Here is a 26,771-nt window from a genome sequence, read left to right on the forward strand (position 1 = left end):
GCAGAAACTGAAAGATACCTTAGCCCAGTAAAGAAACAGGCACTGTAAATCATTTTAGGTAACATAGAATCCTACTAACGGTGTAACCACTGCACTTCACTCCCGTGCAAGGCAGCAAACATTACTGTTGGCTTTCAGCCTCAAATTCCTCCCTCAAGGCATCCCTAATCCTTGTAGCCCTGTGCTGGGCCTCTCTAGTAGCCCTGCTCTCTGGCTGTGCAAATTCAGCCTCCAGGATTTGAACCTCGGTGGTCCATGCCTGACTGAATGTTTCACCCTTCCCTTCACAAATATTATGGAGGGTACAGCATGCGGATATAACCGCGGGGATGCTGTTTTCCCCCAAGTCTAGCTTCCCATACAGAGATCTCCAGCGAGCTTTTAAACGGCCAAAAGCACACTCCACAGTCATTCGGCACCGGCTCAGCCTGTAGTTGAACCGGTCCTTGCTCCTGTCAAGCTTCCCTGTATAGGGTTTCATGAGCCAAGGCAGTAACGGGTAAGCGGGGTCTCCAAGGATCACAATGGGCATTTCGACGTCCCCTACTGTGATCTTCGTGTCTGGGGAAAAAAGTCCCTGCCTGCATCTTCCTGAACAGGCCACTGTTCCGAAAGATGTATGCATCATGCACCTTTCCAGGCCAGCCTGTGTAAATGTCAATGAAATGTCCACGGTGATCCACAAGCGCCTGGAGAACCATAGAGAAATACCCCTTCCGATTAACGTACTCGGATGCTAGGTGGGGGGGTGCCAGAATAGGAATATGCGTTCCCATCTATCGCCCCTCCACAGTTAGGGAAACCCATTTGTGCAAAGCCATCCACAATGTCCTGCACGTTCCCCAGAGTCACGGTTCTTCTTAGCAGGATGCAAACTTGCATCAACACGATTCCAACGGTCGACTTTCCCACTCCAAACTGGTTCCCGACCGACCGGTAGCTGTCTGGAGTTGCCAGCTTCCAGATTGCAATAGCCACCCTCTTTTCCACCGTCAGGGCAGCTCTCAATCTCGTGTCCTTGTGCCGCAGGGTGGGGGCGAGCTCAGCACACAGTCCCATGAAAGTGGCTTTTCTCATCCGAAAGTTCTGCAGCCACTGCTCATCATCCCAGACTTCCATGACGATGTGATCCCACCACTCAGTGCTTGTTTCCCAAGCCCAAAAGCGGCGTTCCACGGTGCTGAGCATTTCCATGAATGCCACAAGCAATTTAGTGTCACGCGGCAGGTGACTCGATATCATCGTCGGACTCCTCACTGTCACTTTGGAGCTGAAGGAATAGTTCAACTGCCAAACGTGTTGTGCTGGCGACACTCATCAGCACAGTCCTCAGCAGCTCGGGCTCCATTTCCCACAGAAATTGCGCTTCACAGAGAGAGAGTAAAACACAGCAAGAGACTCACAATGGCGCCAAACGTGGCCGGAAAAACTGTGACTGCTGGGATGTGAAGCGATGCACTACGGGGCGTTGGGACAGGAAGCGGAATGACCCGCACCCTTCCGTCCCCTTCCCACAACCCACGGCGCCAAAATGGGACGAGGTGCTCTGTGGGATAGCTGCCCACAATGCACCTCTCAATACAGCGCTGCAAATGCTGCAAGTGTGGCCACACTGCAGCGCTGTTAGCTGTCAGTGTGGCCACACACCAGCGCTGTCCCTACACAGCTGTACGACCAGCGCTGTAACTCCCAGCGCTGCAACTCTCAAGTGTAGCCAAGCCCTCAGTAGAGCTGCACTTGTGCAAAATGCAGTTGCAGTCAGAATCAGGTTCTGTAGTTTTAAAGCTTCATTGTTTCTCACAAGGAGTTTTGTGTGTGTGTGTGTGTGTGTGTGAGAGAGAGAGAGAGAGAGCAAATTAATTGTCTGTTTTAAGTATTTGGCATTGGTTTTGCTATTTTTGTTTAAAATGTCTACACAACCTTGTATTAATTTTTTCTTTGGAATATCTGAGACTTCTTATTATAGAGAGGTAATTCATTTACTCTAAATGTTTGATAATAGTACTGTATTTACACTGTTGTTCTGCAGTCCTCTGTCACAATCCTTGCTAAGAGATAAGAGCAATTTCAAGATGATCACCTATGCAAAGTAAATCTTTTCCTCCTGTTAGAAGAAGGTCATTCACTCCCCATTGTCATTTTCTTCCAGTGTGAAAATCAGCAGAGTGTTTCAAAAGGTACCCCCATTGTGTATATTAGCTTTGGGATATGTGAGTATTCATTATATGCTCACACCATGAAATTCATATTACTTGACCCAGATTCCAAGTCTCTGGAATTAACCGTTAAATAAAGTATTGTGCTCTTCAAATTATTGTCCCCACGGGTGCGCTGTATAAGGTATCTGCATATACCAATGCACTTTCAATTGGAGATTTTTGTCATTAGTGTCTGTGGGTCTGTGCCTGTGCCCTACACTTCGTGCTCTAGTACCAGGCTATATAGGGAGAGGCAGACTTACAGCCACTCCAGTTCCTTCTCAGCTGCCTACAGCTTGAGCTGGAGTGTCAGTGTCCACTACATAGCTCATTCATCCCTTACCTTATCTTGTTCGTATTTCTTTGTTATTGTAGTGTGCTTTGTTTAGTTTTAGCACACAGTTTGTCCTTTTGGGGGTGTCCCCCACCTTATTTTCAGTCAGGGCCTACTTTGGTCTCTGTCTGTGGACTTTCCTGGGTTATGCCAAAGATCTTGGGTTTTGCACCCAGCCAGACCTGCCACATGTCCTTCCGCTTCAGTGACAGGCATTCACCTGCCTTCTCTGCTTTGGAGAGTCTCACATCCCCTCTAAATACAAGGTCTGATTTGCTTCAAAAGCAGATCCAGAAACCTGAGGGAGAACAGATTGAAACTGCTACTTATGGAGTGTTCCCTGAGATCGGCAGGGTCTGAGATCCCCACCAAACATTGGCATCAACAGCTCAGAACGCTCTGGTGACTGTGCCAGCCTTGGCTCTGGTAAGCAAGGAACATATGGAGAGCCTTTGGAGTTTTTGAAATCCTCTGATACAAAGAGGCCCTATTTCCTGGAGAGGGAGCCCAGAAGAGGGGAATGGTCACCCTTAAAGCCAGGGAACAAGGAGGACGCATATCTCAGTGTGGGTACTGCTGAGAGTCCTACCAGTTCAAAGAAGTCTACCAGCAAGCAACCCTGGGTGGCACCAGTGTTGGTACTGGAATTGGATTCTTCAAAATGCATTGACTCATTGAAAAACAAGGATTTGAATCATCCTCTGTACTGACTTCATAGAATCACAGCAAGGAGTGCACAGATTGCTCATCACTACCACCCCCAGTATTGTTCAACATGTTTACTCCCAAGGAACAGTACCCAAAGTCACCAGCATCATTCAGATTCCTCTCCCATGCAGATCTTCATATCCTGGAAAAATATGAATTCCCTCTGCTGAGTTTTCCTGTAGGTACCAACATTTGGTCTGGAGCCAGCCTAACCTCTGGTGCTACCACATCACCTCATGAAGACGCAGACTCCAATACCAAAGTGGTTACCGCTCTCTCCTTGGCCTCTGCTGCTAACATCTGTAGCTCCTTCACCTGACATAGGAAAGGATGTGTCCTCTGCATCCATCCAGGATTCCATCAACTTCCTATTCCAGCCTCCCTCCCTTGAGGTACATCCTGAGAATGAGACCCGCCCCTCGCAGTAGACATCTGATTCGTCAGCCCTGGCAGGAGCACCCTGGGGTCTGACCCCCTTTTGGTTATGCCCCATCACAGTGGGCTTTCTGGAATCCTTGGGTCCCCTATGGAAAACAGTTCTACATGGTATTGCTGTGTAAGAGGACCCTTCAATAGCCACTGATGGTTCATTACCCTCTTCCTCAGGAAGAACCTCCAGAAGAGCAAGAGCGAGGTGTAGAGGAGTCACTACCATCCAATAAATCCTCCTTCTCACCAGACGAGGCTCATATGTGCCCCTTGCCATCCTGCACAGATGACTTAAAGGCTATTCAGAATTGCAGAGGCCTTGCAGATTCCATTGGAGGAAATGCAAGAACCTCAACACTCCTTGCTGGACATCCTCCAGATCACTTCTCAAGTCACGATTGCATTATCAATGATGCCTTATTGTCATTAGCCCACATGGTGTGGCAAACACCAGTGACCATCCCACCCACTTCCAAATGGGCTAACCTTAACTCTTTGGTCATTAATTCTGTCAACAAAAGAAATGGACAGTATTGGTCTAGATCAAGCCTCTTCAACAAGGAGCTTAGGTGCCTGGACTGTCTCAGTTGTAAGAGTTATTCTTCAGCCACTCTACAATTCCCAGTTATTAACTATCAGGCTTTGATGGCAAAATATGACTTCACAAATTACTTGAAATTCTCTCATTTTATTGATTATTTGTCTCAAGACTAGAGGGAGACATTTCAAGCTCTCATCACAGAAGGCCAGATGATCACTTAGATTTTCTTTCAGGCTTCACTTGAAGCAGAGGACACAGCTTTGAGTTCTGTGGCAATTGCTGTAGTCATGTGCTGTGTTGTGTCATGGCTGCAATGCTCTGGCCTGCCTAGAGAAGTACAGAATACCATGGAGGAACTTCTGTTTGAAAGGTTAAGCTCTTCAGTGTTGTCATGGAGTGATCCCTCCGCTCTCTCAAAGACAGGACAATTTAGCAATCTCTTGGCATCTATATACCTGCAACAAAGAGAAAATACAGTCAGTCACAAACCACTCAACAGTCTCCCTCTGTCCACTACCAAACCTCCATGAGACAGACTAAACCACCCAGAAACAGATCATATTTCCTAAGAAGGAGTCATCCTCCACAGTGACATCAGTCAATGGATTCTTCTAAGTGACCATTTTTGATGCATTGGTTGAGGGTCGCACCAACCTGGATCCTTTGCTGCCCCAATCCATTCTTCATCAACATTATGCAGTCTGCCTCTCCCATTTTCTCCTTCCTGGGAGCTCATCACCTCTGACAGATGAAACCTAGATGTAGTTTCAATTCCATCCAGTTCAGCTCCATCCATCCCTCTTCCTCCCCTTCCACACTCCTCTTCTGGGACCCTTCTCACAAGGGTCTCTTACAGCAGGAGTTGTATTCTCTCCTGTACTTCACTGGAAAAGAGTTCTACTTTATGGTTCCCAAGAGAAAAGGAGCATGGAGACTGACTCTGGAGCTCAGGATTTTAAACATCTTTGTCCTCAATCAGTGGTTCAGGATGATAACCTTGGCAGTGATCATTCCATTTTGGGATCTAGGGGACTGGTTCATTGCCCTTGACCTCCAGGATGCATACTTTCATATATCTATGCAGCCTTTCCACAGATAACTCCCATGAGTCATCATTGGCAAAGACCGCTATCAGTACCATGTCCTGACCTTTGCCCTTTCAACTGTCCTGAGGATCTTGATAAAAGTCCTATTAGCCATTGCAGTCCATCTTCATCAGATGGGAATAATTGTCTTCCTCTGTCTCAGCAACTGGATCTTACTCCTTTCTCAAGGTATAGCTCACAACTAACAAGGCCCTATCCTTGTTCCATACTCTGGACATCCAACTCAGCATGGAACAATCTGCTTTCACACCTATACAATGAATAGAATCTGTTGGAGCCACCCTGGAAACCACACTTGCCAGAGAGTACTCGCCTATGGACTGGTTTTCTATGATGTGACAGAGACTCCGCCCCCAGTTTCACCAAGTACAAAAATCTTTTAGTTCTTCTGTTAAAACTTGTAAGCTCCTGTCTGCAGAAAACATTGATTGTATCTGTCCTGTGAAAGATACTCTATTACTATGTAAAACTTACAAACAAGTTAATTGACTTTGTTCTTGAAGTGAACATTGTGAGCCTTAAGCTGTAATTGATACAATGTAAACAAGCGCTATAAGCCGTTAAGTGACTTTCACTTCATTGTAACAGCAACGGCTCCTAGGCCCATACCCCGAAAGTGGGGGAGACAGTAAATTAAAATATGGTTAAGATATGGAATGTATGTTGATGACTGCTTGATGTACATGAATGGTTAGGGAGGTGTCAGCCTAGAAAGGGAGTATCCATCGGCCGAAGAATGTGTCAAGTGGACCACCAGACAACCCCCGGAGGGTAAACTGGGATCCACCCCAACACCTGGAAGAATGAGAAACACAAACTTTGGACAGTGTGGAGCCACCAGGAATGTGCCATCTGCTGATTGAGTCAGCAACAGCAGGATGAAACAGCTCCCATAGACTAACATAGGAATTAATTCCTATAAAAATGAACTCCAAAGACTGAGGACTTTGAGTCTCTGGTTCTGTTGCCAACCTCCAGGAGCATCAGGTGTATCTGACACAGACTCGGCTCCATCCTCATGACCAAGATACCTGGCCAGTAACTTGGCATGATCAACTTCTAGGCTGGTAACTATAACACCTATACAGAACCTGAATGAATGATTGTGTGAATGAATATATGTGTGTGTGTGTGTGTGTGTGTGTGTGTGTGTGTATGTGTGTGCGCGTGTATAAGGAATAAGTAGTGATAGGAATAAGTAGTTAAACAACATTGTTTACTTTTATCTTTTGCTTTATTATTATATTTACAATAAATGTGGCATCTTTGCCTTATCCCTCTTAATAAGATCCTGCTGGTTTTTATTATATTGGTATAACAGCATCTCTTCCCCTCCCCCCCCAAATTGAGCAACCATTTCCAAGAATTTTCAGATCAAGGCAAATGGACCCTCAGTGCTGTTATTCCTCTATATCAGCATTCTGGATCTCAGAGTACTTGGGTATGCATGCTGTCATTTCCTACCCAACATCAGAGGTCACCTGGTCAAAGTAATGCTGGACAACAGGGCTGCAGTACATTATATAAAACACCAAGGAGAGCAAGATCTCAGTCCTTATGCACAGAGTCCATAACACTATGGAATTGGTGCATATCTCACGTCATAGAAATCTCAAAAGTTCACCTACTGTGGTTACAGAACACTGCAGCTGACTCCCTGAGCAGAGTTTTCCGTGAAGACCACAGAACAACACAGTATTTCAGGAAATTTGTCTCAGCAGGGGCTCCTCAAAGATAGATCTCTTTTTGTGATACTGTTCAACAGGAAGTGCCGGCACTTCTGCTTGAGGGGAGGGCATACTTCCAAGTCACTGGGAGATGCCATTGCTCCTTAAGTTCCTCAACAAGCTGAAATGAGAGATGGGTGTCCATCTTAGAACACTATCATGGCCACCTAGGTCTGGCCAACACAGTTCCTGCGATGGGCTCTTTGCCTTCCTCTGACAGCAGACCTCCTGAACCAGGAATCCGGCACCAAGACTCACCCCAACATCTTGTCTCTCCACCTAAAGGGCTGGCTCCTTGACGATACTCTGACATAGAAGGAGATTGGTGTCTAGAGGTCCAATAATGCCAATGGAAAGCTGAAAACCTGCCACAAGGAAAACTCACCTAGAGAAGTGGAATAGTTTCTGAGGCTGATTTGTCCAATGATCCATAATCTCCTCTTGGGTCTCTTCTCACGCGCATTTTCAATTACATGCTAAATTTAAAAATCATGGCTCTATCACTGACCTCAGTTAAGGTTCACTTAGCTGCCATTACTGTGTTCCACTGTCCGACTGAGGGTGAGTTGTCACTCACCCTACTGCTGCAAGATTCGTTCTGTTCAACCTGTTTCCACGTGTCAAAGAACCTACTCCACTTGGGGGCCTCAGCTTGGTTCTCAGTGCCTTGAGGAACCTTTTGGGGACCTGTTAATTTCTTCATTTGTGCTTCAAGACCTCATTCCTCATAACCATCACTTCAGCCAGATGGGTAGGAGAACTAGGAGTGCTAATGGCTGGTCCACCATACATGGTGTTCTATTGTGATAAGGTTACTTTACATCCCCATTCTCGCTTCCTACCTAAGGACTTATCAGATTTCCAAATTAGTCAGGACATTCAACTGCCAATTTTTTACCCCAAACGTCTCAGAGAGGAAACCAGTCTCTTCTACATTGATAGGACTAAGCCCTTTAGGGTTTCGCCCAGACTGTAATTCTTTTACGGAAAGAATGAAAAGGCATCTAGTGTCCTCCAAAAGTGTACCAAAATGAGTGTCAGGATGCATCCTGGCATGTTATGAAACCTCTGATGGGGTGTCACCCATTTAGTACAAATGGCCACTTCACCAGGGCTCAATCTAACTCCATAGTTTTATCCAAGAATGTACCTATCTTGGACATTGGCAAGGCTGTACTGAATTAATCTCCTCAACACCCTCATCTGTATTTGAGGTACTGCTTGGAAATCTCCTAACGTGGAGCACCAGTAACTCAAAGAAGGAGAGTTTATTTTCCTTGTACAGTATCAGAGGGGTAGCCGTGTTAGTCTGGATCTGTAAAAAGTGATAGAGTCCTGTGGCACCTTATAGACTAACAGAGGTATTGGAGCATGCGCTTTCATGGGTGAATACCCACTTCGTCAGACGCATGCTTGTATAATAACTAGCATTCTTTGAGGGGTGTTGTCCCTAAGGGTGCTCCACTGCCCGCTCTCCTTCCCCTTTGCTTTGGGATCTTTGACTCTGGACTTTAAGGTTCAGAAGAAACTGAAGTAGCAGCAAGTTTGCCCTTCCGTATATACCCTTGTACCGGAGCACAAGGAGGTGTAGGGCACAGGTGTGGGCCTGTGGACATGCTGACAAAAATCTCCAATCAAGAGACCATCCTGATGTGGTGCATCCATAGGGACTATACATCTTAAATAACTCATTACTGTATAATATAAATACTCTCTCCTTTTTCCTTAGGAAGTATAACATTTATGAGTAATTAAAAAAAATAAATTTTGAGACCCAGTTTACCAAGAATCTGAGCCTGTTATTAGTTCAGCATCTTCAGTTCTCATTCTTTCCAGTTTCTGAGATTTATGATTTTATAACATCTATATTGCAGAAATACAGTAGTATATTTAAAGGATTATGGTGTGGCCTTGGGAGTCATATGTGCACCTTGAGCTCTGTCTCAACAGTGGCTCCCTACTCCCATCCCCAGTAGTAATACTTGAGAATCACCCATGCTGGGGATTCTGTGCAGATGTTTTGAGAAGCAGAATTTGGCTTATTGTGCTGTGTTCATTTTCATTGGTGTGCCATTGTCTAAATAATCTTAGAATTTAAGTTTATTCCAGAGGAAAAGCGGTGAAAAAGCTAATGTTCCATTTGTCTTTCTCTTACAGTTTTAAGCATTGGTGAAGGTGGATTCTGGGAAGGCAGCACTCGAGGACTTGTTGGATGGTTTCCTGCAGACTGTGTTGAGGAAGTGCAGTGTAAACCAAATGAAAGCAAACCAGGTAAGCAAATACAATTCAGCAATAATTTGCACAGTAACAAATGAAACGTGTCTAGTTGAGCTCTGAGATGGCCTAAATTAGAATATATTACATGGCCTTATTGTACAACACTGGAAATTGAAGAATTAAACAAGGCTGAGGACTGGATTGAAAAAAAAATAAAGATCAGTGAAGATGAATTTATTGATCAAACTTTCCTGGTCTTTGTCTAAGCCAAAGAATCTTTTTCAGAAAGCACTCTCCGGTAAAGTACTGTTATAGCTGCCTGGTAGGAAATGATTATAGACATTTTTTAAGGGGGCACTATGTTGTAGTTTTATATTCTAATAATGTCTGAAAAGTATCTTGCTGGTTGATTAAGCACTTGAAGGAAATTTGACTGTTGGTGTCCCAAATTGGGATAGTGACAAAATATGTGTTAAATTGCCATTTATTATAATAATAAATCTTCTCACTACTTTGAGCCTTTAATACATTTTTGAAGATGTAGCTATAATTAAGGGTCTAAAGATCTTCTTCATAAACCCTAGTTTGCAAAGAGTTAGTGATAGAACTAAAAAAATCAAGGGATAAGTTTAGGATTTGACTGGAACCACTTTTAAAAACAATTAGAAAGTGGGGAGTGAGTGCTGTATTTTTTTAAATAATACAGTAATCTTAAAAAAAATATTAGTAGTTTGCAGGTTTCAAATGCTGGTTAATGTTTTTTAAAATTAAAACTGGTATTATTCTATGCAATGATGTTTGGCAAGAAACAATGAACAAATTTAGGTGCAGATTCTGCAATGAGCTTTGCCTGGGCAGACCTGTGGCCGTGGTAATCTCAGTGCAGGATCAGAACCTTAATCCTTCTGTTACTGTGTTCAGCTGCAGCTTTTGTGGCTTCTAAGGGATACTCCATGTACGTAGCACAAAGGCCACTTAAACGTGTTGCTGTACTGCTATTAAGTGTGGTACAGAGAACTGAGTTCTCCATTACTATGTGGTTGTGCCATAAATAAAGCAAAGACAATTTTATTTAACCACAGTTTATGGTTCCAGGTATTACAGCATTCATGAATCAAAAATAAATTGGCTACAATGTTTATTTAAAGAATAATGCACCTAATCCATCATAGCTACTTTCCCTATTTTTAAGGGAATATGGACATGCTCATATATTCAGATTGAAAGGTCACTGTGAACTATAACAACTTCCAGCGTATATTAGTGATCTAATATGTATGGACTGGATACAATGGAATGGTCTAAATGAGCTATTAAGGTGTGTTAGATCATTGATCTGTGAATTAAGAACTTCTTGAGGATGTAAAGACATTACAATATAATTTTTGTACTGGCATTCATACAAAAAGTATCAGTATTTCATAGATGATTATAGTCTGCCCATGCATAATTTGTGTTCAAGTATGACCTTTGTGTAGACAGGATAGGCTTGAGAAGGAAACACTGATCCAGACTGTTGAAGAATTAATGAAAGCTGAAAACTGGGTCTTGTAGGATTTGATTATTTTACTATGTAAAGGAATGAGGGTTCAGGGATAGGAGTTAGGGTACATCTACACAGCCGGCGACAGTGAAGCTCCCAGTCTGGGGCGATAGAGGTGGGCAAGCAGGCTTGCACTAGCACTCTAAAAATAGCTGTGTAGACCAGTGGTTCCCAAACTTCCACCGCTTGTGCAGGGAAAGCCTCTGGTGGGCCGGGCCGGTTTGTGTACCTGCCACGGTCCGCAGATTCACCTGATTGCGGCTCCCAGTGGCTGCGGTTCGCTGCTCCAGGCCAATGGGAGCTGCTGGAAGCGGCGCGGGATGAGGGACATACTGGCTGCGGCAGGTACACAAACCGGCCCGGCCTGCCAGGGGCTTTCCCTGCACAGGCGGTGGAACAAGTTTGGGAACCACTGGTGTAGATAGCACTTTGAATGGGCTCTGAAGCCCACCCTCCTCCGATGGCTTCAGTGTGAATACTTAAATATTCATTCAGACGGAGAGTGAATGTGAGTGGGAATGACCTCAAAGCACAGTGGCTTGCAGGTTATAGTTCCTGCTCCAATTAATATTTAAACATTTTATGCAAAATGGAACAGATTGAACAGGAAAGATTGATTCCAGAATACCCTATTGCCGTCACTGGGGAGATAAGTAATCTGGGTTCTAATCCTTGCTCCAAATCAGGCAGAGTTGGGATTTGAACCTGGGTCTCTCACATCTGGGACTACTCTAGCCATTGAGCTATAAGTAAGGTTAAGATTTTGTATTGGTTATTTTTTTAGTAAAAATAACCGACAGGTTGTGGGCAATAAACAAAAATTCACAGAAGCTCACAACCTGTCTGTGACTTTTACTAAAAATAATGTGGGTGGGGGGATGGGGAGAGAGAACTGAAGCCCAAGACCCATGGGTAGGGTTGTGGGGTGGGAGAATGAGAGCCCATGCCCCACTGTGGAGGATGTGAGGTCTCCAGCACCTGTGGCTGCCATAGTCTGGGACCCCAGGGCCATTGGTGTCCAGTGGCTCGGGGCCCCAGCTGGCTGGTATCTCTGGTCCTGCCACCCCAGGGCTGAAGCTGCCACACAGGTCTCTGAAAGTCACAGAATCTGTGACTTCCATGACAAAATCTTATCCTTAGCTATAGGGCATAAGGGCAGTGGTAGTACCATCACCACCACTTCTCTTGAGAAAGGATTGACCTGATTTAGGCATCTAACTCCAAGAGAGGATTCATAGCTGTGAATCCCGAGCAAAGATAGCTGCCTCTCTCCAGCTCAGATTTAGAGTGCCTAACTCCCTTTGAGAGACAACCCCTTGTAATGATTCACAGGTCTCAAACCCAAGTTCACAGGATTTATGTGAGAGGCCACATTCTAATCCTCCATCTGTCAGCCAGCTGGCAACTGCTGACCTAGGACCCAGTGTGAGAGTCCATCCCTGAGGTCCAACTGGTGGAGTTCCAGAGTGGGTGATTAGCCCACTTGGCCCTACTTATGCCAGCAGCAGGAACAGGAAGCTGTTCAAACAACTGGGCTCCACTCTGCCCTGGCTGTTTAAAGGACATTAGCTAAGAAGTGTCACAAACTTGCACAAGTTGTGAGAACTCACACCATAGACTGTGCAAAGTAGCTGAGATTTCATGCCAAGTCTTTAGAGAGAAAAAAAGATTCTCACAGTGTCCCAAATTGCACTGCAGAATTCAGCACTCTTTTTTTTATCCAACAGCACAGTAACTGATTTTGTTCATAGCATTTTCTATAAATGGGATCTCAGAACATTTCTTCAAGTAACCTGCCTTCTCCATTAAGTTTAGATTATAATGTTTAATAATAGCTTGTCACTGGCATGCCACAAATGAGCGAAAGAGAGCTTATTTGTGGAAAAACAAACTGCAATTAAACATTACATTCTCAATAAAATGGTATGGGCAGACTATCCTTGCCATGCTGATATAAAATCTCCCTCCTACAGACATGTTCACACCTTGGGCAGCCATATCACTATTGAGACCCTTCCATAGGAGTGGACTAGGCATTGTGAAACCACCAGTGCTGCCTGTGACTTTTTTTTTTCCTTCCTCTCATGTGCCACAGCTGGAGGTCTGCCCCAATACAAGAACTGTCCTCAATGACTCTAGCCCAGATTAACACAATCTGAGGCTCTATGCACACCATGACATGGCTCTTCCCAGTTGCTCCCTCCCTGCGCTATGGTTCTGGCGAGGGTCCCCAGAACAGTGGGTTTTGAAATTTATGCCCTATTGAGATGCATGAGGCAGTTCACCCCTCATAGAGCTATCGGTTCAGACTATCTGCACACTTAGGCAGATGTCACTGCATTGGTTACACTTGAGTCATGTTTTTAAACTTTTCTTCACTATCATGGGACCTGGAAAATGTTTTTAAAATGAAAATTCAGATTTGTCCTTCATCTCATGACTCCTGGACCTAAGCCTTATACACAGGTTATAGTTGTGTATAATGGCCCTGCAGGGACTTCAGTTGAAGCTGCAATTTTGAGCACCTCTGAAGAATCAGATTTCACTGTGGGTATGTCATGTTTGGCACCCAAAATAGTGGATGCTTTTTAAAATTTGGCTTAAGTGACTTGCTGAAGGATGTAGGGGAGGCAATGTCGGATCTAGGATTAGAAATGAGGAATTTCTGGCAAGCAGTCTTGTGCCCAGAACCACTTTTTTAAGGTCAGTTGGGAGTTCATTTCTCAATGAAGGAAGCTTGAACACTGGTACAATAAAAGTAAGATTCTTCTATTCCTGTAGCAATTGTTGACCAAGCAAACACTCAGCTTGATTGCATTTCTCTGGTTGCATAACTAGTGATGGCACATTTGATCAATTCCAAACATTCAGAGAATGTTCTAGGCGTCAATGGGCTGAACCCAATTAATTCTGTTATAAACTGGAAATGGGGAGAGACAGAGCCCCTTGTCTCTGGTTAGCAGACACAGCAGGAGCTTCAACCATCTCTGTAATTGTCTAAAGATCAAACAAATGATTGATGTGAGCCCTTAACATCTTCCATCATAAAAACACCCCACAGCTCAGCTCTGCCCTTAATCCCAATATGATATAAAATGTTGACACGCTAAAGATTTATCTCGTATACTCCATATCCATGGCCACATGAAGTCATGGGACTTCCTCATCAACCTTCTCCTGGTATTGGCCATGTATCAATCAAGGAGGAAGGGGTTAGATGTGGGGGGTGGAGGGTGGAGGTGTCATGCAACTTGGACTGTGGGGCTCAATTTTGTGCACTTGTCCATTCACGTGTCCAGGCAGAGTTCCTCTGGGTGCCATCCACTAGCTCTCTGGGCTCTTTCTAGGAGTGGGTACTGTCCCCAGTGGGTCTGTTTAGTGTACCCCTCTGGTACCCTGAGTGTAAATCTATGACCCTCACTCCCATCCCTATTATTCATTTGTTGTCCCTGGAATCAGCTGATCCCTGGGTGTGTTTTTTTTCTGGTCCTTCCCCTCTGAATGGCGGGGTGGGGAAGGTATTTTAGTTTACTAGATAGATCCCCTTTTTGCATCCATCATGTACATGAGGACCAAATAGGCTTAGATGGAAAGCAAAGAAATAAGAATGAAGGGGAAAGGGGAAACTGAGGGCACACAGTGCTTCTGGAATGAGGGGTGGCACACAACCTCGGGCGGGGGCGGGAGGGAGGAGGAGGAATTGGGAGAGCACCTAAGGCGGGAATCAGAGCCCCTGGCATGGGAGGAAGGGGACACACTGAGCTCCTCGCATGGCATGGAGGTCGAATGGGAGTCCTGGTATGGGGATAGGAGGAGATAGGGTACACCAAGAGCCCCTGTCATGAGGGAAGGGGGTGGGGTTTGAAGGGAATCACTCAAATATAGGGGGATGGGAGGGTAGAACAGGTGGAGCGATGAACCTGGCCAACAGAAGCAATAAAGTATATGACCCTTTAGTATATAAATTACTCTGTATTATATGACCTTTGGTAGTTTATTAAATCGTGGTGGGGGTTTTCTATGAAAGTCCTGAAAACAATTTTATCTGTATATAAAGGTCTGTTCTAAAAAGGATATTAAATAGTACCAGAAGCAAAATGTGCACTTTCAATGTTATATGTGGATGTCAAAGCACTATACACAGTAATCTCATGCAAGGATACTGTACACCAGTCTTGTGACTTGAAAAAAAGCTTAGGAATATGATTTAAACCACATTTACATAAGCTATTGGTGTTAACTTAGAGCTGTCCTACATTAGAACATGGAAAAAAATCTTTCATTCTGTCATATCTGGGTAGACTGGGAGCAGTGATGTGGGTAAGGGGACTAGATTGGAGGTGTGTTGGCAAGCCAGTCAACAAAAAAGTAGCTGATTTAGCAGCTCAGTGCACTAATGTTCAAGCAGTTCTGACAACCCTCTGTAGCTGAGACTGCAGTATCAGCTCCAGCTTTGCCTCAAGTAATGGGAGTCTAATGAATGAACCTACAACAGTAAGTTTTTGCATCTTAGCCTAGCTCGACAAAGCAGTTGTTTTCTCTATGATAACAAACAGCAGTTTGGGAAAGGGGTTCTAGTGAATTCGTGGCTCATGAACTGGGTTGACAGTATAGGTAATGCAAAGCCTCAGTTTACTTACCCACCAGATAAAACATTGAACAGTGTATGCTTCCCACTCAACCCTGCCAATGTAATCATCTCTGATAGAGTGAGTCTGTACAGGCGAGAGAGGTATCCACACTTATTCAGTCACTGGTCTTTCTAGCGAGACTTAAAAGTGTCTGTTATGATGGTAATATTTGTGAAGTGAAAACCTGTCCACTGCAAGATGAACTGAGCAGGGCCGCCCACGCCGAAGATCCGGCACTTTGGCGGCGGGTCCCGGGGCAGAAGGACCCCCCTGCCACGGGTCTTCGGGACATTTCGGTGGCGGGTCCCGGAGTGGAAGGACCCCCTGCTGCCGAATTGCCACCGAAGACCCAGAGCGGAAGAAGCTCTGGGGACCCAGGCCCCGCGAGAGTTTTCCAGGGCCCCCAGAGCGAGTAAAGGACCTCGCTCCAGGGGCCCCGAAAAACTCTCGTGGGGGCCCCTGCGGGGCCCATGGCCTGGGGCAAATTGCCCCACTTGCCCCACCCCCCGCTCTGGGCGGCCCTGGAATTGAGACTACCAACCTGTTTTCCACAGTTCACTTAACATGCCTCAAAAGTATAGTGGTTTTCTTTCACTAATGACCTGAGTTAAGTTCATAGGTGTAACCTAGAAGTATGAAGATTCTTTTTTCCCTGAATAATCTCCTAATCCATCCAATTCCCCTGAACATCATGGAACTATATGAGGATTAAGTCTTAGTTAGAAAGAAACATGAAAAATAACCCAAACGAATCTAAGTCTGTGGCTTCTGAGAAGCAAAATGTAGGCCCAAGAATTTTGTTTTTAAGCATACATCTGAATTTAATGTCAATTATGTCTTTTAACTCTGAAGACGTACATTGTTATTCATATTATTGTTGGGCTGTCCCTACTTCTCAGCTGAGATGCACCTCAACCTTTTCAGTCTGATTTTCACGGTTGTTAAGAGCCACTTATGAATGTCTCTAATCAGCTAAAAAAGGGTAGTACAATTCCCTAAAGAACTGAAATAAACTAAAAATAAATATGAACTAAGGAGAAATATAAAAATAAGATGAAACAATAGGCTACTCTTTGGACATTATACTTTTCAAATAGAGCTGGGATTGTTGCAGTGGTGAGTCAGTCACGTAAGCATGTGTCTTCCCTTCCATGATTCTTTCTGCCCCTTATCTCAACATCCACCTAGCTTCTGTATAGAAGAGTACAAATTCTTCAGTGTCTCAGAAAATCCAAGTGCAGGTGTGCTATTTTCATGCTCCTAATAAGGCTGGGCTTTGGCATTTTCCATTAATCTTCCCATTTTATCTAATTTTCAAAAGTAGTCTTTGAAGTGTGGGATCTTTTGGTCATGGCAGCAAAAATGCAGGTAGCAAGCATAAATATAAAATATGTAAAACTGCTTTCTGAGCTGCTGCTTAGAACAACCAAGAAGGTATGAGGCAGAGAGGGTGATGACATGTCATCATGTCTCAGTGGGTCATAGCTGAGAGTGCCAGATTTAGGACAAATGGGCCAGACCCACCCCAAACTCCTGGTTATTCTTCCCTGTTATATACCAATCCTGTAACAAAAGTAAACTTCTGTCTCACCACGCTCGTTAACAAGAAGTTAGAAATGCAGTCTCCTTATGTATCCCAGCCCTTGTTTCACCACCCAGACACTAGACTTACTGATGAGTAGTTATTTAAAACCAATTTCATCAAACAAAAGGTTCTTCTAATCCTAAGAGACCAACCACATAGCCAGGTCAATATATAGCACAGATCTTACCCAATAATCAGACTGTGGCCTAAATATCTAAAGGTTTATTTATAAGAGAAAAGAAAGAGGAGAGAGTTAAAATGACTAAAGGAACCAAGTACATACAACCACTGCAGAGTTCTTGTATCAAGTTTGAAGTAGTGATGGCATAAACTGCTGGCTTGTAAAGTTTTTGGTAACTTCCAAAAGATTAGAAGGTCCTCAGCCCAGGGGTGAAAGTGAGCCGGTATGGGCCGGTACAGCATACTGGTAAGAACCTGTACTGGCCCATACCTAGCCCACGGCAGCACTTTAATGTCCCTGCCCCTTTTGCCTCCCCCCGTCAGCAGCCCTGCTGGTAGGGTCCATACCGGCAGGGCTGCCAACAGGGGAGGCAAAAGAGGCAGGGAAGTTAAAGCGCTGCCGCGGCAGCGCTTTCAGGACAGTCCTTTGCTGCAGCAGTGCTTTAACATTGCTGCTCTCCCCCACCCCCATCGGTGGCCCTACCAGCAGGGCCATTGACGGGGGCAGAGGGAGAGCAGCAACGTTAAAGTGCTGCCGTGGCAAAGGACCCTGCAGCACTTTAACATCCCTGCCCCTTTTGCACCCCTCCCCCCAGCTGCTGATGGCGGGGGGGGGGAGCGCAAAGGGAGCAGCTGCCCCGGAGCCGGCGATTTTAAAGGGCCCGGAGCTCCAGATGCTGCTGCCGCAGCAGTGGCATCCAGAGCCCCGGGCCCTTTAAATCACTACTGGAGCCCCCGGCGGCATGGGCCAGGTGGCCTGGAAGGGCTGGCAGGGGGATGCTGACCCCCAGTCCCACCCCTTCTGCCTGAGGCCCTGCCCCTTCCATTAAGTGTCTGGAGTTACTTTCATCCCTGCCTCAGCCCATTGGTTGGAATGCTCCTTTTAGTGGATGTCCATAGTCCAGGGATCAGAGAAGGAAAGAGGCAAAATGGAGATACTTCCTGGGTTTTTTATACCTTTTCCCATGTGGAGGGATGCTCTCAGTCTTAATTTGTCGAAATTTACAGAAACAAGATGGAGTCCAGATCAAGTCACATGCCCTTGCATGTTTGAGTCATAGGAGCAGCCATTACTCATATTCTGGCTAAAACATCCACAGGAAGGCCCACCGGGCAAGGACAGGCTTCTTCTATGGTCTGTTTTGAAAGTTGTGTGTTCTTTAGTGGACCATCAACTTGAATAGTCCATTCACAATGTGCTGGCCAGACTGGATGAAAATTACCTTGTGTGTGTTACCTCAGGAGCAAACGCATTTGAAATACTGGTACACAGTCAATATTCATAACTTTAGATACAAAGATGATACAGGCGTACAAACAGGATAATCATATTTAATTGTAACTTTTCCATTGCTACCTTACATGACATATTTCATATAAAATTTGTTGCAATTATGTAACAGTGGTAGCAACAATGATAGATATGGTCATATTTTAATCATACAACATCACACAAGTTTGTGTGTGTATAAAACTGCCTTCTGAACTGCTGCTTAGAACAACCAAGAAGATATGAGGCAGAGAGGGTGATCACAGAGTGAGGTAGGCCTGTGAGGAGTTAAGGCTTCAATTTCTGGCCTGTTACAATATGCTTCAGGCTAAATCGGAGTTTAAGAGCACCATCACTGTTATGCACTGCGTGAACAATCTAGGAATAATATTTTACCATTATATAGTGCTTTGAAGATATAAACATTTATTTAACTAAATCAATAAAGCAATAATCTCACTCTCAAACAGATTTTCCATATAATAATTTATTGTGTTGCTAATGTCTCCATTGGTCTAACTTGTGCTAATTTGTAAAACAAATAAATTACAGAAGAATATGTTCTAATTGTAGAATCATAGAACTGTAGGATTGAATGGGATCCTTTTCTGTAGTACTCCTACCTTGGTGTTCATTCCCCATTTTGTATTTGTGCAATTATTTATTCTTTCCTAAGTGAAGTACTTTGCATTTGTCCTTAGTGAATTTCATCCTATTTATTTCACACCATTTCTCCAGTTTGTGAAGACATTTTGAATTCTAATACTGTCCTGCAAAGTGCTTTCAATCCCTCCCATCTTGGTATCATCTGCAAACTTTTAAGTGTATTCTCTATCCCATTATCCAAATCATTTATGAAGATATTGAATAGAAATGGACGCAGAACAGATCCCTGCAGGACCCACTTGATATGCCCTTCCACCGTGACTGTGAACTATTGATAATTACTGAGTATGGTTTTCCAACCAGTTGTGCACCCACCTGATAGTGGGTTCACGTAGGCTATATTTCCCTAGTTTACTAATGACAAGGTCACATGAGACGGTATCAAAAGTCTTACTAAAGCTTTATTGAAGACACTACTTTGCCAATGAGAGAGCTTCTCCTGTCACCTCTCCTGTCGGGTGGTAGTCAGTCCACCTCCCTGAGAGGCAGAAGCTATGTTGGCAGGAGAAGCTCTCCCATCAACATAGCACTTTCTATGTGGGGGGTTGGGTTGTTATAACTACATCACGCAGGGGTATGGATTTTCCACACTCCTGAGCAACACATTTATACCGATCTATGTCTGGCCTATGTGAATAGTGTAACTCAAATCGACGTAGCTTAGATCCACTTCCCGCGGGGCCCACACTATGCTCTCCCATCGACTCCCCGTACTCTTCTCAATCCGGTGGAGTACTGGAGTTGATGGGAGAGCGATCTGTGGTCGATTTAGCGGGTCTTGACTAGATCCGCTAAATCGCCTGTCGATGCATTCATCACCACTCATTGGTCCCCCAGTAAGTGTAGACAAGCCCTAATTCTTAACTGTTTCTTTGCCTATTTTACCCTCAGATTCTATCACATTTACACTGATGTGTGCACTATGTTACTCATCCAATCACTGCTAACCTTTCTGGTGAAAACTGAAACAAAAAAGGCATTTAACACTTCAGCCATTGCTGTGTTTTCTGCTATTGTCTTTCCCTCTTCATTGAATAATGGGCATACTCTTTCCTTGGTTGTCTTCTTGCTTCGTGCCCTAGTGTATTTGTAAAATGTTTTCTTCTTACTGTTTATGTCCCCAGCAAGTTTAATCTCATTTGTACATTGGTTTTCTAACTTTGTCCCTACATGCTTGTGTTTGGGTTTGGTTTTGTTTGTTTGTTTGGGTTTTTTGATAGCAAGAGGATGGGTGAGATATCTTTTATTGGACCAACTTCTGTTGGTGAGAGAGACAAGCTTTTGAGCTTATACAGATCTCTTCTTCAAGTCTAGGGAATGTACTCAGAGTGCCACAGCTAAATACAAGATGGAACAGATTGTTTAGCATAAATAGATAAAGCAAATTCCAAGGAACCATTCAAGGTGAAGTGGCAGTTAACATCTCTTTACTCATGGGGGTTGATGGTAAGGTTGGGTGGATGTTTTGTGGGTTATAGATTGTTGTAATAAGCTATAAATCCAGTGTCTCTACTCAGTCCATGATTTTTAGTGTCTAGCAAAATTATGTATTTAAGCTCCCAGGCTCATTGATTGAAGGAGTGGCTCAAGTTTCCATTGAGGATGAGGACTAAGATGTTAGATATAGAGTAATTGCTTTGCAAAAAGCCTTCACCCACATGTGATAGGGTGTTTTTGTCTTTTATAATTTTTCCATGCGAGTTCATTTAAGAGCACAGTGCTTTTCTTGTATCACTTACGTAGTTGTTACTGGGGCATATAGTGCACTGGATGATGTGTGACACATGTTGTGATAGGCATGTCTTACTTTGCTAGACGCTAAAAACCATCGGCTGAATAGAGACACTGGATTTATGGTTTATTACAACAATCTATAACCCACTAAACCTGTCCCCAACCTTTCTTTTTCATGACTGGAGGCATGTTAACTGGCCACTACACCTCCAATGGTCACTTAACATATGTGTTAACTACTTATGCTAAATAATCTGTACCGATTTGTAGTTGTCTGTGACATTCTGAGTACATTTCCCAGATCTGAAGAAGAGCATGATATAAGCTCAGAACCTTTTCTCTCTCACCAACAGAAGTTGATCCGAGAAACATTTTTACCTCATCCACCTTGTCTGTCTAATACCCTGGGCCCAACACAGTTACAAATTCTTGTTTTTTTATACTCATCCTTTGTAACTTAACCTAGTTTCCACTTTTTGTATGACCCTTTTTTGAGTTTCAGGTCTTTGTAGATCTCCAGGTTAAGCCATGTGGTGTCGTATAGACTTTAAGGTCAGAAGGGACCATTATGATCATCTAGTCTGACCTCCTGCACAATGCAGGCCACAGAATCTCACCCACCCACTCCTGTAACAAATCCCTAACCTATGTCTGAGTTATTGAAGTCCTCAAATTGTGGTTTGAAGACCTCAAGCTGCAGAGAATCCTCCAGCAAGTGACCCATGCCCCATGCTTCAGAGGAAGGCGAAAAACCTCCAGGGCCTCTGCCAATCTGCCCTGGAGGAAAATTCCTTCTCGACCCCAAATATGGCGATCAGTTAAACCCTGAGCAGTGGGCAAGACTCACCAGCCAGCACCCAGGAAAGAATTCTCTGTAGTAATTCAGATCCCACCCCATCTAACATCCCATCACAGACCATGGGGCATACTTACCTGCTGATAATCAAAAATCAATTGCCAAATTAATTGCCAAAATTAGGCTATCCCATCATACCATCCCCTCCATAAACGTATCAAGCTTAGTCTTGAAGCCAGATATGTCTTTTGCCCCCACTATTCCCCTTGGAAGGCTGTTCCAGAACTTCACTCCTCTAATGGTTAGAAATCTTTGTCTAATTTCAAGTCTAAACTTCCTAGTGTGTAGTTTATATCCATTTGTTCTTGTGTCCACATTGGTACTAAGCTTAAATAATTCCTCTCGCTCCCTAATATTTATCCCTCTGATACATACTTCCTATCTTTTCTGTAACAAGTTACATCGTAAGCTATCAGCAAGGAGAAGCTTGTTAATTTCTCATTCATGATGGTGACACTCTATTATGAATGGCAACATTTTTACATTAGGAAATGAGTGATTCCAACAGAATAAGGCCCTGAACCTGCAAAATCATGTGGGGTATGTAATGGAGCCATGACAATTTAGACCAGCTGAGGATTAGCCCCTGTGAGTAAAGTCATTAAAGTCAATGTGCATAACGTTAATCAAGTACAAATGTCTTTGCAGGATCAGGGCCTAACATAGCAAGGATAATATATCATTAAATTTACTTTGCATATTTATTTTTAACATTATGTTTCAGTTCAGTTTCATTGTGTATAAAATTTCATACTGAACTAGTAAGCAAATGTACCATATTATATAAAAATAATGAAGTTTTATTAAATCTTTGCTCAGAGATTGGGGATAGAGAAGCAGGTTTTTATGTGCATATTAGGAAGATTTATTGCAGGCCTGCACAACTCGTAAAGCGGCAAGGGCCACATTCCTCCAAAGAAAACAGGTGAGGGCCGAAACCTCCCGGCCCCGCAGAAACACCCTGCCCCAGGGCCGCCCAGCCCTGCGGAAACAAACCCTTCTTCCCCAGCGCCGCCCCACCAAAACAGCTGTGGGCCAAAAAGGAAGGTTGTGGGTGGGGAGGTGATACTTTATTTTAAATCAACTGGGGGCTCCCAGCTGAAGAGGTGGCTGGGAAACCCTCAGGGGCAAATTAAAGGGCCCGGTGCTCCGGCGGCTGGGGGAACCCGGCAGGGCCGGCTCTAGGTATTTTGCTGCCCCAAGCAAAAAAAAATTTGGCTGCCCCCCGTCCCAGCCCTGGGCTCCCCCCGGTACCCCTCTGCTGCCCCAGTCCTGGGCTCTCCCCCCACCCACAGCCGCCCCAGTGCTGGGCTTCCCCCTTTTCTCCCCACCAATGCCCTCTCCCCACCCTGCTGCTGCCCCAGCCCTGGGCTCCCCCCCCCCACCAATGCCCCCCCACACCTCCTGCTGCCCCAGCCCTGGGTCACTGGTAACTCTCTCCCAAGGTGGGTCATTCAGCAGGAATTTTAGATGTGCACAAAACACAGACAGGATTGGTTCCCATATGGTTACAGAGCTGCAGTAAAGTGGAACAATTTTCAGCCTGTGTGATTGGAGGATATCTGGATGCATATTATAAGACTGTCCTCCATAAATGAGGAAAAGTTGAGGTGCCTTTATTATTCTTTTGTTCCACTCTTTCTTTCTATGGGGAATTTGCCAATGCAATATCACTGTCTTCCTTTTAAACAAACAAAAAGGCAATGGCTGTTGAAAATAGCAATTCCAGTCCTAATAAGCATTTCTTGCTCAATTTTATCCTACTTTTTCTACAGCAAGTTACAGTGGATCAGTATATTTGATTTGGGAGAAATGAAGTAACAGCTGCCCAAACTGAGCTTGAGCACGCCTGAATTTTGAGGTGTTCAAATCTGGAAGGCAGGTGCTGGGGGCGGGGGGCTGTGGGCTCCGCGGGGGAGCATGGCAGCAACATGTCTGGAGCTGCATGGAGCCAGACACGCTGGTCTGAGTGGCACAGTAAGGGAGCTGGGGGCTGGAGAAGGGGTAGGGGGTTCCGGGGGGCAGTCAAGGGACAGGGAGCAGGGGGGGTTGGATGGGGTGGAGGTTCGGGGGGGCAGTCAGGGGACAAGCAGCAGTTGGATAGGCATGGGAGTCTCAGGGGTTCATCAGGGGACAGGTGGGGGTGAGGTCCTGAGGGGAAGTCGGGGGGATCTCAGGAGGGGGCAGTTGGGGACAAGGAGAAGGGAGGCTTAGATAGGGGCTGGGGTCCCAAGGGGCAGTTAGGGGCAGGGGTCTCGGGAGCGGGCAATCGGGGGACAAGGAGCAGCGGCATTTAGATAGGGGGTGGGATCCTGGGAGAGGGGTATCAGTGGACAAGGACCAGCGGTGTTAGATGGGGGTGGAGGTCATGGGGGCAGTTAGGGCAGGGGTCCGTGGAGGAAGAAATCAGCGGCCGCGGGCCTGGATTCAAAGGGCGCTGGGCTGCCCTCTGCTGCGGGCAGCGCAGAGCTCTTTGATTCCCCGCCACGGCTGAGATTTAAAGGGCTCTGCGCTCCCCGTGGCTGCGGGCAGCCCAGAGCCCTCTGACTCCCGGCGGCGGCGGCTGGGATTTAAAGGGCTCTGTGCTCCCCACGGCTGCGGGCAGCCCAGAGCCCTCTGACTCCCGGCGGCGGCTGGGATTTAAAGGGCTCTGTTCTCCCCATGGCTGCGGGCAGCCCAGAGCCCTCTGACTCCCGGCGGCGGCTGGGATTTAAAGGGCTCTGGGCTTCACGTGGCTGCGGGCAGCCCAGAGCTCTCTGACTCCCGGCCGCGGCTGAGATTTAAAGGGCTCTGGGCTCCCCGCGGCTGCGGGCAACCCAGAGCTCTTTGATTCCCTGCCGCGGCTGGGATTCAAAGGGCTCTGAGCTGCCCACAGAGCGCCGTGTGCAGGGGATTCAGAATCCCCCCGCGGGCCGCACAGTGAGGCTCCGCGGGCCGCATGTTGTGCAGGCCTGGTTTATTGTATTCAAACCTTGTTACTCAAAGATATTACTCCATATCACTTCAGTACTTAAAAATGCTATTTTTAGCCTGTATTTGGTTTTAATTATTTGACATACTCCATCATCTATGATAGCCAAATCTGAGGATTCTGCTCTTCTCGGATTTCAGAGTATTTAGGAAAGGATGATCAACATTTATTTTGATATCAGTGTCTCAAATCTGTGTAGTCTAATAACTCCTTTTTTCACAAATATAGATCTCATACAAGACATTATAATTGGATCTTAACTGGTCTTTACATGAACCCTTTATTTAAAATTATAGTAGTATTTGGCCTTAGCTGCTGTTTTTATCCTGAAAAAGCCCCAGAATTTGTCCTTTTATGATTTGCTTAACCATATTTTACTTTCATATACATCCCTATTCAAATGGTATTTATATGAGAATAGAACTTCTATTAAAACCATTCTATTTATAAACCAGTGTTGACTAGATTTTAAGTACTGGATGTCTTCTGTCTTGAAACTATGTAGCCTAAAACTTCGTAGGCAATTAGTTACTTCAGTGGACAATGTCAGTAGAATACATTTAGGGTACGTCTACACTACAAGACTATTTCGAATCTACTTAATTCGAATTTGTGGAATCGACCTTATGAAGTCGAATTTGTGTATCCACACTAAATACACTAATTCGACTGTCTGAGTCCACAGTAACGGGGCCAGCGTCGACTTTGGAAGCGGTGCACTGTGGGAAGCTATCCCACAGTTCCCGCAGTCCCCGCTGCCCAGTGGAATGCTGGGTAGAGCCCCCAATGCCTGCTGGGGGAAAAAATGTGTCGAGGGTGGTTTTGGGTAACTGTCATCATTGAACCGTCACTCCCGCCCTCTCTCCTTGAAAGCGCCGGCGGGAAATCTGTTCGCGCCCTTCTCTGGTCGGTTACAGCTCGGACGCCACAGCACTGCGAGCATGGAGCCCGCTGCGATCATCACTGCACTTATGGCCGTTGTCAACTCCTCGTACCTTATCGTCCACCGCTTCCACAGTCAGCTGCTGAGAAATCGGGCGAGGAGGCTCCGGCAGCGTGGTCAGGACAGGAAGTCACAGAGTGGCGCAGACCTCTCACAAAGCAGGGTACGCCGCGCAGTGGAGATCATGGTGGCAATGGGTCAAGTTCATGGTGTGGAACGGCGATTCTGGGGGCCCGGGAAACAAGCACGGACTGGTGGGACCGCATAGTGCTGCAGGTCTGGGATGAATCACAGTGGCTGCGAAACTTCAGGATGCGTAAGGGCACTTTCCTTGAACTCCGTGACTTGCTGGCCCCTGCCCTGAAGCGCCAGGACACCCGGATGCGAGCAGCCCTGACTGTGCAGAAGCGAGTGGCCATAGCCCTCTGGAAACTTGCAACGCCAGACAGCTACCGGTCAGTAGCGAACCACTTTGGCGTGGGCAAATCTACCGTAGGGCTTGCTGTGATTCAAGTAGCCCACGCAATCGTTGAGCAACTGTTCTCAAAGGTAGTGACCCTGGGAAACGTCCAGGTCGTCATAGATGGCTTCGGCGCGATGGGATTCCCAAACTGCGGTGGGGCTATAGATGGGACTCACATCCCTATCCTGGGACCGGCCCACCAGGCCAGCGAGTACATTAACCGAAAGGGCTACTTTTCTATGGTGCTGCAAGCACTGGTGGACCATAGGGGACGTTTTACCAACATCTACGTTGGGTGGCCGGGCAAGGTTCATGACGCGCGTGTGTTCTGGAACTCTGGTCTGTTTAAACGCCTCCAGGCAGGTACTTTCTTCCCGGACCACAAAATAACAGTTGGGGATGTGGAGATGCCTACAGTGATCCTCGGGGACCCAGCCTACCCGCTAATGCCCTGGCTCATGAAGCCCTATACAGACGCCTTGGACAGAGAGAAGGAACTCTTCAACTACCGGCTGAGCAAGTGCAGAATGGTGGTGGAGTGTGCTTTCGGACGTCTCAAGGGGAGATGGAGGAGCTTACTGACTCGCTCGGACCTCAGCGAAAAAAATATCCCCGTTGTTATTGCTGCTTGCTGTGTGCTCCACAATCTCTGTGAGAGCAAGGGGGAGA

General features: G+C 45.6%; 1 protein-coding gene across 1 annotated transcript in view; it reads left to right on the forward strand.

The window, feature by feature from the left end:
* SHANK2 (SH3 and multiple ankyrin repeat domains 2) overlaps positions 1 to 26,771 on the forward strand; it is a 700,055-nt gene that overhangs the window by 343,903 nt on the left and 329,381 nt on the right. The window contains exon 15 of the mRNA XM_045014265.1: positions 9,201 to 9,314. Coding sequence (XP_044870200.1) covers positions 9,201 to 9,314 — 114 coding nt within the window. The remainder of the gene's footprint in view (positions 1 to 9,200; positions 9,315 to 26,771) is intronic.

Source organism: Mauremys mutica, chromosome 4, assembly GCF_020497125.1.
Source record: "Mauremys mutica isolate MM-2020 ecotype Southern chromosome 4, ASM2049712v1, whole genome shotgun sequence".
NCBI lineage: Eukaryota > Metazoa > Chordata > Testudines > Geoemydidae > Mauremys > Mauremys mutica.